This window comes from Balearica regulorum, chromosome 23, assembly GCF_011004875.1.
Source record: "Balearica regulorum gibbericeps isolate bBalReg1 chromosome 23, bBalReg1.pri, whole genome shotgun sequence".
Lineage (NCBI taxonomy): Eukaryota > Metazoa > Chordata > Aves > Gruiformes > Gruidae > Balearica > Balearica regulorum.
In genome coordinates, this window is record NC_046206.1 from 57,693 (window position 1) to 70,244 (window position 12,552).

The 12,552-nt window shown below is 60.1% G+C and overlaps 1 protein-coding gene across 1 annotated transcript in view; it reads right to left on the bottom strand.

The window, feature by feature from the left end:
- Nucleotides 1-376: 376 nt before the first annotated feature.
- Nucleotides 377-12,552, bottom strand: part of TECTA (tectorin alpha) — a 31,230-nt gene continuing 19,054 nt past the window's right edge. Inside the window, exons 11-24 of the mRNA XM_075774356.1 lie at nt 11,444-12,054; nt 10,600-11,161; nt 9,012-9,211; nt 7,135-7,518; nt 6,212-6,498; nt 5,846-6,126; nt 5,569-5,679; nt 5,008-5,210; nt 4,229-4,392; nt 3,832-4,080; nt 3,142-3,304; nt 2,750-2,837; nt 2,000-2,116; nt 377-1,505 (exon numbers count right to left, since the gene is read on the bottom strand). Coding sequence (XP_075630471.1) covers nt 1,399-1,505; nt 2,000-2,116; nt 2,750-2,837; nt 3,142-3,304; nt 3,832-4,080; nt 4,229-4,392; nt 5,008-5,210; nt 5,569-5,679; nt 5,846-6,126; nt 6,212-6,498; nt 7,135-7,518; nt 9,012-9,211; nt 10,600-11,161; nt 11,444-12,054 — 3,527 coding nt within the window. The 3' untranslated portion in view covers nt 377-1,398. The remainder of the gene's footprint in view (nt 1,506-1,999; nt 2,117-2,749; nt 2,838-3,141; nt 3,305-3,831; nt 4,081-4,228; nt 4,393-5,007; nt 5,211-5,568; nt 5,680-5,845; nt 6,127-6,211; nt 6,499-7,134; nt 7,519-9,011; nt 9,212-10,599; nt 11,162-11,443; nt 12,055-12,552) is intronic.

The following is a 12,552-nucleotide window of genomic DNA, read 5'->3' on the forward strand; positions in this document are numbered from 1 at the left end:
GATAGTCACCCACCAGCCTCACAGGTAACTTGCTCAATTGCTGCCCACCTCCAGCCACCACGCTCCTCAGCTCTCCCTGGGACCCCAGTGGAGAGCTCAGGTGCCCACTTCCCTCCCCATAACAGCCTGCTACACCACCCCCCACCCTCCCCACCAATCCCAGCTCATCCGACCCACCTAACGAAGTACAGGCGCACCTCCTTCCTCCAGCCCTGGCAGCCCACAGCTCTAGCATGCCCCGTACATAACCCCCACTCGGCACCCTGAAACCCCTGCTCCCCGCCCTTCCCAGGGACCCGCTCCAGCCCCGGCGTCCCCCCGACCCTGTCTGCCTCGCCCCATCCTCAGCGCCATCACACAGGACCACACCGCTTACGAAGGATTACAACACGTTTTATTCCCACGCAGCCATTTCACAGAGTACAAACACAAGACACCAACACAGACAGTTCCCCCACACCCACCAGCACCCCAAGGCCGCTCTCGACGCTCCTGCCGGGCGCCCCGACGCCGCTACACGCCCACAGACCCAAACCTGGTCGCTCCCTCAAAAAACTCTGCTGTGGCATGCCACACAAACACAGGAGGGAATTCTGTCCCTTGTTTCTCTGGCTCTTGCTCCTGCCCACCAGAAAGCACCTCTTTCCAATCATTGGGACCAACTTCTCACCACCACAGCGCACTGACAGGCTTCCCAGACCCCTGGGGACAAGTTCTGCCCTCGACCGCATGCCTCAATGACACCTCTGCTCCGGAGAGCCAGAGGGCGACACACTCCCAAGGTGTCACCACATCCGACACCACCGATGCACCACTCCGGCCCACGACCCGTGCCGCAACACCTACCTCTGGCCGAGTCCGTGCGCTCGCGAGACAACGACGGCACCTCCCGAGGACCGTGGAGACCCGTGGCCGTCCGTGCGAGGGGACGGCCCGCGCTCTGGCCTGTCCCACGCTACCAACAAGGGTGCGGGCCATCTACAGTGCGTGCTACAAGGGAAAGCCTCGGAAAAAGCTACCAAAAAAAACCCCCTCAAGTCCCACATCAATGATGGAAACCTGCAAAAAAACCCCCTCAAAATCCCACATCGATGTCGGAAACCTGCAAAAAGAACCCTAAGTCCCAGATCGATGCCAGAAACCTGCAAAAAAACCCTCGCCAAGTCCCACATCAATGCCAGCAAACATCCAGCTCTTCCTCATTGTCGCTGTGCCTGCCACGTGCCACCTTCGTGTCTGGATCCGCATCCAATCTCTCTCCAGGTCAAGTCCCTCTTTTGCCTCCATGCAGCAGGATGGGTCAGCAGCAGCTTGGTCACTAATGGGGGTGCTGTCTCCTACCCTACAAAGACTCAGGCTGACGCGAGAACAGTACTTGGCTGGGCGGCGGAGCCACACCTACGAGGTCAGGTCCCGCGGAGCTGCACGCAGCCACAGCCACAGCCACAGCTGGGCCGCCGCCAGAAGGGTTGTTCGGGCACAGCGCTCCCCTGAAGAGCTGGAGGCTGCCAACACAACAACAAGACCTACGTGAGCTGGGGCCCCGGCACATGCGCAATGGGTGCCTCCCTCCCTCCGGACAACCCAGGTCCCCCACGAGCAGCGCCAGTCCTGCACCCTCCCAGCCTCCCCATCTCGTTGCTGGCCACCACCCCCCGCCCCGCCCCAGCCCCTTAGCTGGCCTCCGGACTCTACCCGTAGCCTCTTCTTTACCCTGCCACTGCCCCACACCACGCTGTATGCCATCACTGCCCTTACAACTGCCTGTCTGCCAATTCTTCAAAGTCTGGCATCATCGGCCTCGCAGCCCTCAGGCCCCTCCATCCCCTGGGAATGGCGCATGCCCAGTTCACTGCCCTCTGCCTCCCTCCTATCTGTGACATGCCACAAGTTCCAGCCTCCTTCCCTGCGCTGCTCGCCCCTACAGCCCCTCGGCTCTGGCACGGGGGCCTCCTGCTACGCTCGCCCCAACTGCTCCCACACCGCCACCAGTACTTGCCCCTGCAGCTCTTGCCGTCCCCTTGCAGAGTCCCTGTCACGCAGCTGCACAGGGGCCCGTCCGCCCGGCTCGTGCAGATCTGCTCACATCCTCCGTTGTCCTCACACCAGTCCGATCCTGGGCACAAAGAGCAAAGGAGGACACCTGAGCGATGCTCCCGCACCCCAAGCCCCTGACCCTTGGCTGCCTAAGACCCACGCTCCCCTACTCTCTGCTATGACAGCAGGGCCTACAGGAGCACACCCCTCATTGCTGTCTGGGCACGCCCTCGCATCACACAAGGCGTGGGGACGACGCTAGGACCCAGATAGGCTCCCGCCGTCCCCCAAGACCCCAAAGCAGTACCGAGTCTGATGCTCACAACCCTCCGAGGGCCTTTCGGGAAGACAAAGAGAGCACCCACAGCACAGGGCCATGTGACCAGAAATGGAGTGCCCCACAACACCCCGGGCTCCTGCCGCCCACCCATAGGCCCCTAGGAACACATGTCCCTGAGTGAGGAGGACCCTCAATACAGCCCACACGACCTCCACCTTCACCTGTTGGCAACAAAAACCCCCGGAGCACTCTCTTGCACTCACCCTGATTCCTGCTCAAAGGAACTGCCTCTCCCCAAAGGACACGCACACTCCCTCACCCCAGTGCCCCAGGATCCTGCCGTGACCAGGCGCTGCCCCAAGGCACGCCACCAGGCTCAACCCAGATGGCGGACAAATCCCTGCAGCCTTCCTTGGGGTCACGCACACTTACGCTTCCTTCTAATAGGTCCCACCGAGATGATCTGCTCCTTGGGCTCCTCAGTGAACACGCTGGCCATCCTTGTGTGCTGAGGGCAGTTCTACACAGGGATAAACGCCGCCTCCGTTGCTCTCGGCCCCTGCCCAGGACCCATCCGCACCCCTCTGGCCGGCCCGCCTCCCAGAGGGACCCCCGACTTCACCCCCATGCGACCAGGCTCAGAGAGCTTGGGTCCTGAGGCTGGGGTCTCCTCCTGGCGCCTAGAGGGACGTGCAACCCTCCCGACCCTGCCCTCGGGGCTACGCCTCCAGCCGCTCCTCTGCCACCGGGTCAACGGGGCTCGCCACGCTCTGCCGGAGCCCTGCAAAGCACGCGACTGATCCCTCGGCACTCGCCCCACTTACTATTTTGCAGGAGTATTTCTCTGAATCACAAAGTGAGACGGCGCAGTGGAGGTGAACTTCGTCATAATCCCCAATGAACTTGAAGACAGTGACGTGGAAGCGACACGTCAACGACACCCCATTCTCCTCTATGCCAATGGTGTTGTCCTTCATGTTTTGGCACCTGCGCAAAGCACCGATACTCGCCTTGGACCTCCAGTGATCAGGACCCTCCCTCAAAGGACGCCACTTGCCCGTGGGTCCCGTGGCATTGCACTTAGATCCCATCGTGCCTGCCTCTTCTTGACGAGGGCATTGCGCCCTGCCTCTGTAGCGTGACCTCTCTCTGGCACGCCCAACTTCATTGTGCTCCCGCTTCCCAAGATGCCTCCGCCGAGTTCCACATCCCCCCGTCTCCTACGGACACCTTGACACCCACACCATCGGTGACGCGAGGAAGGCCGCTACTCTCTGCAGCCGGGACTCGGCTGCACGCGGGGCCTCCAGCTAGCTGTATGCTAAGCGAAGTAACTCCCGCGCTAACAACACGAGCTGCCCTGTTCCCCGCCCTTTCCAGATCTCGGTCAGCCGTCTCGCTGACTGAAAGGTCCCCTGCTCCAACTGATACCGCTGCTCCTTCGAGCACCCTCCCCAACAGACACAACAAAAACCAACAGGGTGTGCTGGGCCACCTGGCCCGTGGTCACTCACCCTCCCTCGATGATGAAGTAGCGCAGCTTGTCATTGCTGTCCCGTGAGGGGGTCGCGTAGCACTTGTTCAGCATCAGGATCAAGTGGTTGGAATCGGCCCCAACGACAAAGACCCCCACGTAGAGAACATCCCGGGTGGTGAGCACCACCTCGCCCTGCCGGTAGGGGTGCTTGTAGGAGGAGTTCTTGTACAGGGCCATCTTGGTCGTGAAGCTCCCTTCCTGCGTCGGCACCGTCAGGTTAATCACGCTACCGATGACCCCCAAAAAAATTAAATAAAATACCAGCTCGGACAGAGGAAAGGCTACAAACCGCTGACTCGGTGCCTCGCTTCAGACCCTCACCATCTCACCCTCCTAGCAACAGGAGAGGCCACGTGGCTCACCCCGGCTCCTACCTGAGCATCGGCCGCACGACCGAATCCAGGGAGATCTTGATGTCCAGCTCGTAGGCGCAGGAAAACTCCACGTTGATGGTCCGGTCTCGGGTGATGATGTTGCCTGTGTTGTTCGCACTCTCGATCCACACCGTGTTCTTGTACACAATATGTGTACTGTTCGACTGCAGAAGGAACACAGGGCTCAAGACCAGCCATCTCGGCTCCCCTGCTCCTAACGAATGCCTCGGACCATAAATGAGCCGTGCGATGCCGAGGGCCCTGCCGCCCCTCTGCCGCCTCTGGCCAGAAAGGGTACGGTACAGCAGGGCTACGAACTGCCGGGCAGTATTCTTACTTTACAAGACCTGCCTCTGTTTTCCCTGACCCCCATCCCATGATAGCACCTTCCCAGTATCACTCGCACTGACGCACTCCCCCACCATGACCCCAGCGTCGAGCCAGGCTGCTGCCGCTGTGGAGGAGGACTACCCGGCCGGCACAAAGCTGCGCTGCCTCGATGCCCCCATGCCAACAAGTTCCTCACATATGTAATGTCTCAGAATACGCAGGCTGCCTTCCTCAGCCTCCTAACTACTCCTCTGCTGCCTCGTGCATCCTCTGGACCAGGACACCAGGCACCAGCTGACTTTCAGGTCCCTTTCACTCCATCAAGCCGCCTCCCGAAGGCACGTTCCCCCCCGCCTCCTTCGCCCTCGAGTTTACTTGAATGAGAAGACACCCAAGATGAACGGCCCAGCCCTTGCTCCCAGCCCCGCGTGCCATGTGCCCCGGCTCACCTGCACCACGTTGCCACAGTTGCCCTTGGTGTTGTTGATCTGGAAGGAGATGAAGTCCTCCCCTTCAATGCCGGGACAGTGGCGGTCGTTGACCCGCACCCCCTCCCGCTCGAAGCCCAGCTGGAACAGCTTGCACTTCGAGATGGACACCTCCATTTGGGCAGCTTTGCAGGTCACCTCTGCGTCAATGATGTCATGGGTGGCTAGAGGAGAAAATGAGACAGCTTCAGAACACCACAAATGGCACTGCAGGCCCAGGCCACCAGCCTGCCTGGCCATCCTCCCCGCTGCCAGCAACAGGCTGGGATGGTCTCCTGCAGCGCGTCCTGCCCATCCGACGTCCCTGCTGCTCAAAGTGCTCCCGAGCCAGAGACGCCCATAACACGTGTTCCAGAAGACCTTCTCCCTGCTCCCATCCTGAACCATGCACGATCGTGAAGCCCGTCTCAGCAGAGGTCCCACAACTCCGCACCTCCCTTCCCGAAGCCTCGGCTGTACCACGGCCTAACGCGCGCCCACGCCGCTTGGTGCCAACCCTGCGGCCCGGACCGGAGGACTCACTGTTCCCATAGGGCGGGGGCTCGATGCAGCCGCACAGCTCCCCGCCGTTGTCCAGCTCGCAGCTGCGGTTGGGGCAGTCGGCGCCCACACACGGATCTTCCACCACTCCTGCTAAACAGCACAAGACGGAGCGCAAACGCGATCTTTATCGTCAGACGGTGGGGCGGGCACCTCCGACCACCATGGGCCGCCCCCGCCCCGCCGGCCCCTCTCCCCCCGGTTGCAGTCCCAGCAGGACACAGCTCCCCTCAACCCGGACGGCCCCCGGCACTCTTACAGCAATTCTCCTTCTCGATCCACTCGGTGCCCAGGATGCCGAAGGTGCGGCAGGCCTCGCCGTAGGCGGCCAGTGAGCCGCACAGCTGGACCTTCTTGTGGTTGTAGCAGCCGTCCAGAAAGCAGGACTCATAAAAGGGCAGGGGGTCCAGGAGGCCGTAGCAGGGCTGGAAGAAGCCTTTCATGTCCGTCAGCTTCAGGCAGTAGCTGTCGCTCTGCAGCTCCTGGATCTGGACGTTGTCACAGGAGGCGGCGTACTGCGAGTACTGCAGCTCGTTGCAGCTGTGGACACCGAACACGTTGTGGGGGCTCCCGTCACGGCCAGCCCCGCTCCCGCCCGGTGGGGAAGAGCTGTCCAACCGCTCACCTCTTCTGCATGCCGTTGGTCTTCCAGCTCTGTGCCAGCACCACGCTGCTGACCGCCGGCTTCCCCCGCAGCGTCGCGTAGTCGTCTGTCCGGTCGCCGTTAAAGTTGCCGCAGAGGCCGCATACCTTGTTCTGCAGCCGCTCCCCGATGGTGATTTTGATGATGTTGAAGCCGTTGTAGCGGATCTGGATGTCGGGGCTGGAGTCGATGACCAGGAAGCCTTCCTGGCTGAAGATCTTTGTGGAAAGCCCCGTGACGAAGGGGATGCTCACGTGGCTGCCGTTCACCTGGCATAGGAGAGGACACAAGGCTGAAGTCCCTCCCATTCCCTCTACCTATGGATATGAGTGCGAGCTGCCCGTAAACCACTCTGCAACTGCCTCCCGACACCCCGCCTCATCTTTGCGGGGGCCGGTATCCTCCCCTTTCCTGCCCGACAGATCACCAGCAAGGCCCTTCCCTTAAATGCCTGCACGAGGCTGCACCGCAAAGGGAGCCTATTCACATGCTGAGGTTCTAGCATGGGACTCATCGCTCACCAGGAAAGGCCACAGAGGCCGAGCGACACCACAGCAATAGCCAGCCCTCCATACCCCTCCGCTCAAAAGGACAGCTTCACCTGCACCACCGAGAAGTGGATGGGTACATGACTACAAACACCCGGGCTGTGGATGGCCTTGCCTCCTGCCAGCCTTTTATCTCAGCTGGCATCCCTCCACAAAGCCCGAGAGATGACAGCCGCATCCCTCACCCACAGAGCTGCCCCAGCCGGCACACAAAGCCGCTGACAGAGCCTTCTGGGGCCCTCGCAGAGACTGTTGTGTGGCCCCATGCGCCATCCTCCTCCACTCAGAAGCTGGTCCCCTGCCGCCCGGTCTGCGGCCCTGCTTTGGAGGGGGCGGACCCCCCTGACGAGACCTTACCTTGACGGTATTCCTGTCGCTGATGAGGATCTGCTCCTCGTTGATGTAGAAGTACACGGGAGAGATGATGGTGAGGTTGGGTGAGGACCACTTGTCAAAGTTGATGATGAGCTGGAAGGAGAAGTCGGGCAGCTTCTGGCAGATGGTGGAGAGGACGAAGGCACAGTTGGCAGGGAAGCGGAGGAAGGCCCCGTCGAAGGTGCGGAAGACGCCGCCGCCCGCCGCCAGGCAGAAGGAGCTCCTGGTGCTGAAGCAGCCACGGACGCCATTGCGCAGGGCGCACTCCTCGTCCGACTTGCAGTGCCGCGGGTCGCACTGGATGAGGTTACGTCGGAAGCAGCGGCACCGGCGGGTACAGTCCCCGTTCCAGAAGAGCTGCTTGGGCTAAAAGAACCACCTGGCACCGGCCGGGAGGGCCGGGGACCTCCACCCTACCCTCTGCGGATGCTTGGGCCGAGGTTTACGCCCCTCTGCTGCGCAGCAAGCGACAGCGGGCAATGAGGACAGAGGAAAAGGCGCGAAGAACACGCTTGCGGCGTGCACCTACCTTGCAACATCTCTGCCACCCGCAGGCACGAGGAAACCACGTTTCCATCGCCACCGCAACCTCCCTCGCCTCTCATACACAGATTAAAAAACACCGCACGCCAAGTACCTCCTTGATCCCTTTCTTGTGCCCTGCCGGCTGCCAACCTGTCTGCTAGGGTCCCCATACAACAGTACCACGATACTGGCTTGTTATGGCTGTGAGGCTTGGCAAAGACACCTTACGCAGAACAGTTTCAGAGACACAAAATACAACCCGCTATAATAGGAGCAATGCCACCAGCATGACACCCTGCTGAACCAAACTCCCAGGTAACATCCGATAGCTACAAATAAGTAAATTTCAAGTGAAACGGTAAACTCAGAACACCTAGAACAACGTGGTCGTACCGTACTGGACTTTGGCGCTCCTCAAAGACAGCCTTCCTTTTCCTCCCCCTCTTCACCAGTTCCCCTCCTGTCCCTGCCGGACACCCGAGTTACCCTCGCCCAACAGCCTTGTGACAATTTTGCCAGACAGAAAGACTCCCTACGCATCACGCCACGGGAGGACGTCCCTCTCCTCTCTACCCACGGTACCTCCCGAGAGCCCCGTGCTGCCACTGGGCCATCCCTGCCCTCGCCGACAACCACTGTTTCCATCACCAGTGTGGTCTTATTGGTTCCACTTTTACTCTCCTCTAGGAGATGTAATTCCCACAGGCCCTCAGACCGAGACTTCTTTGCTCTGTGCTGGTGTTCCTCTCACCAGAGCTCAGAAAGAGCGGTTGTGCAAGACCCTCTGGCTGGCAACAAGGCTGGCGCGAGAGAGACACCCTGACGTGTAAGCCACCGGACCCGAGTGCACGCTGGTAGTCAGATCAGAGCTGGAGCCCACCCCAACACAGGGACTCCTCCAGCAGGAGTAACGGTAATATGCTCTGCAGCTCTGAGGAGGACTTGGCAGACCGCAGGACAGCTTGGCCCCAGCAAACACCAGGCCGCTGCCGGGGCTTCACTACGGACCCCACTTTGCACCTCTGCCTCCACTCGACGCAGCTCTGCGTGCTCTGCCCCTTGTTCCCTACCCGCTCTTGCTTGCTGCAAAAACATCGGACTTCAGAGCAATCCCTAAGCATGGCCACGGACCGGCAGGCACGTACAATGCTGATGAAGGAGAGGACCCGTCCTTCTAGGCCCCGAAGAGCACTCTTGATGACTGAGGCTATGACCCTGGCGAATGCCCGGTACCGGCCCGACCTGACCGCCATGACCGCTCAGGTCATGAGATGCCGCTCAGAAATATCAGAAAGAGCGGGAGAAAGGTCAAGACAAGGACGCGAGCAGCGTACCTCATAGTATTTGCCATCGGAATAGCAGCCGCAGTTGTGGGGAAGGATGCAGCTCTTGCCGTTGAGGACGTAGCCGGGGTCGCACTGGCATCCCTCCACACAGTAGTGGCTGCAGTCGCTCTTCAGCCGGATGGCGGCACATCGGGGCTGGCACAGGGACACGCAGCTCTCGTAGTGGCTGTTGGGGGGACAGCTGACGGCTGCGACATTACCAGAGGACAAAACAAATACAAATTAGCTCCCCAGACAAAAACCAACCTGGCGGCCAGCCATGCACAGGGCCGTAAATCTCTGCCGCTGGTGTCCATGGGCAACTAATTCCCCTGATGAGGTGGTTAACATGGACCGCGCTGCCCAGAAAGGGATCCGGAGCTCCCAGACACGCAACTGAAGGGCAAAGGCAGCCTTCGTCCCTCTGTCCTACGCCGCTTGCCAGCCGCCTGGTCTGCGCTGAGCAACATTGCTCTGTTACTCGCGCTTTGAGCTCTTGCACGCCAGTTTCCCGAGAGCCCGTTGGCCCGTGCGGGCTGCTCGCCCACAAACAAGCCTCCTCACTGACACCAGACTAACGTCTCCCTCCGGGAGCGATGCCCGTGCTGGCCCTGGGCCTTTTCAGGCAGTGTACGGAGACCCTATGCTCTTCACGTGGGGACACGTTTCAGGGTACGTGTTTTTGCTGGTCCCTTGGAGCATGAAGCCTGCGAGAGCTGCTGCCCGTGCCTGGGCAGGCCACCTCTCCCCACGCCCCTTCGGCTCGCCAGGGACCGTTTCGGAGCCGGCATGCGGGGAGCCGGTTTGTGGCCTTGCTGAACCTGCCCCATGAGAGCGGTGCCTTCTGAGCCATGAGCTTGCTCGTTAGAAGGAAGAATGACATAAATTTAATTTTCAGTCTTGTTAGAAAAGACGATTACTTTCCATTTGATTTGCCAAATAGATCGGCTGCCAGAGAGGCTCACAGCCCCCATCCTCAGGAGCCTAATTGAACATCGCATCGTAATCTTATTGACGAGAGCGTGCAGCTTCATTAGAGCAGACACGTATTCCTGGCTTTGAAGCTGACTAATACAATTCCTGCTTAACAACGGAGGGACGGCTGATACCTTCTGAACTCAAGGCTTCCCCCTTGCCATCCTGACTCCCGCTATACCACACGCAGTTTGTAACAAGTCCAAGAGAACATAGCACCCCAGACCCGATCCTGTACCACCACTACCACCACACCCGGCAAGCGTGGGAGGGACCAGCTGCTGGGCTGTCAGCCTCCCCCATCCCCGGTCCGCAGACAGGTTGGTCTGTTGCGCTTGGCAATGACTACATGCACATCTACCGCACCGCTTTAGCTCACCGCTCCATTGACTGCCCCCCTTCTCCAGGAGGGGAGGAGGGGATCCCCGGGGCCATCCCCAGGCGCTGACCGTGGGGACCTGGTACATGTTGCGGTCAAAAGCCTGGAGATAGCAGGCATCTGCTGGCACTTGACGTGGTGCTCATATACCTCTTTACAGTGTGAGCTCTGGCAAGCGCTAGAGCGGACTGCCCCAGGAAGCACCTCTAGGGAAGAAGGGCTCGGAGACAGGGTGGCACTTACAGCATGAGGTGAAGTTCCTCCAGCCGGTAATGGCAATGCCCTGCGTTTGGCATGTGCTGGCATAATTCTGCAGCCAGCTGCAGGCTGTTTGCATGGCCCCCCCGTCGACACAGGTGTCAAAGAGGCAGTTCTTGTAGAAGAAGGCAGGGCTGATCTTGCTGTGGCACTTAGCGAAGACGCCGCTTTGGCTTGGGATGAGGCTGCAGAGCTGCTGGGGTTTCCAGAAGCCTTCCACCTTCCCACAGGCGGGGCAGCGGTCACCGCAGCCCACGCGACAGAATGCATCCCGCTTTGCCCAGCTCTGGACAAAGTCAGAGACGCTGGCGGCCGGCGTGCCTCCTGTGGCCGCCAGGTCATCCTCGGGGTTGCCATTGTAGCGGCCGCAGAGGCCGTAGGTCAGGTTCTGGAAGCTGCGTGGGACGGTGACGGAGAGGAAGGTCTTCCAGTCATATACCACCTTTAGCCCAAAGTCAGTCTCAACCACGATATGAAAGCCGAAGGCAAAGATGTTCACTTTGCCCTGGCCCAGCTTCAGGGGCAGGTAGAGACGCTCATCATTGATCTGCAGGGAAGGAAATGAGACGCACTGTGAGTGGGGACGATGATCAGAGCTGCTGGCCGGTCCCCGTCGACCCCACCTCTACATCCAAAACACAGCAGCCAGAATGGAAGCCCCCTCTGAAAGCTGCACCTGGCGGGCCCCTAGGGACAAGCCCGAGCATACAGCCTTCCCGACCCCTGGAAAACCTTGCGAGCTGTAAGGCCTCGTGCCCAGGGAATTGCTCTGCAGTTTGGGAGCCACGGCAGGGAGAAATAACCCCGGCCCTTGTGGCCCTGCGCTCACCAGCACGGTGTATTTGTAAGCACGGTGGATGACGATGTTGTAATTGAAGACCTCCACTTCAACTTGTTTCACCCACAGGGCCAGAGAGGTGTCCCGATCCTCGTTCTTGGCCGTGACAGTGAACGCCGGGAAAGTGTCCGAGCGCTCTGCCCTCGGCCGGGCGATTGTGGTGCACAGGACCAATGCGCAGCTGCTCTGGAAGTCAAAGGAGTAGCCATCAAAAGTCAGGTAGTGTCCGTAGCCAGAGACAATGCAGGAGGCGTCGGTGCGGACATGGCAGTAGTAGAGGCCGTTCTCCTCCAGGCAGTACTCATCGTCCTTGCAGGAGACTTTCTCGCAGTACACACTGTTGTCGGAGCCATTGCAGTAGCAGAGGAAGTGGCAGGCGATGTCCATCCAAAAGGTCTGGTTGGTGGCCAGCTGGCGTCCCTCAAAGTTGCAGCCGCACTCGCCGCGGGGAACACAATGAGTGCCGCGGAGGGCGAAGCCCTCGTCGCACTGGCAGCCCTCCATGCACGTGTCTGCACAGACGGGGCCCGCGGCCAGGGTCTCGCAAGTCTCCACGCAGCTCATGCACTCCTCGAAATGGCTGTTCTCTGGGCAGGTGAGAGCTGTGGGGCCAGCAAACATGGAGTGTGAGTGCCCAGATCCAGCAGCCCCAGGGCAGTGCAGGGCAGGGGAACAGGCAAAAGGTGGGAACGGGGTGAGTGGCGACCGATTCGGGGTAAAGCAAGCAAGAGGGGAAAAAGTCTCAGCACCCTGCCGGCCACCAGCTCTTCCCATCCCCTTTGCAACCTCTCCTCCTCTTGGCTATCTCCCTCCTCACATCACAGCCCTGTCCCGCCATGTGCCAAGCGACACCTCATCCTGCTATTTTGGAGGATATAAGTCCAGGGCTCATGAACGGACACCTCCCTCAAGCCTCTGCAGCAGAGATGGGGGCTGTCTCCCCACCAGGTACTTCCGCGCTGGGGATTTTTCACATTCGCTTCTGAATTATGAATGTTTTCCCACCAACAGCAAGTTTATAGCGACAGCTTAAAAAAAAGCGTTATTCAAATTATCCTCTGGTGGTGGCGTACAGCACTGTCAGACACCATTTGCAGCTC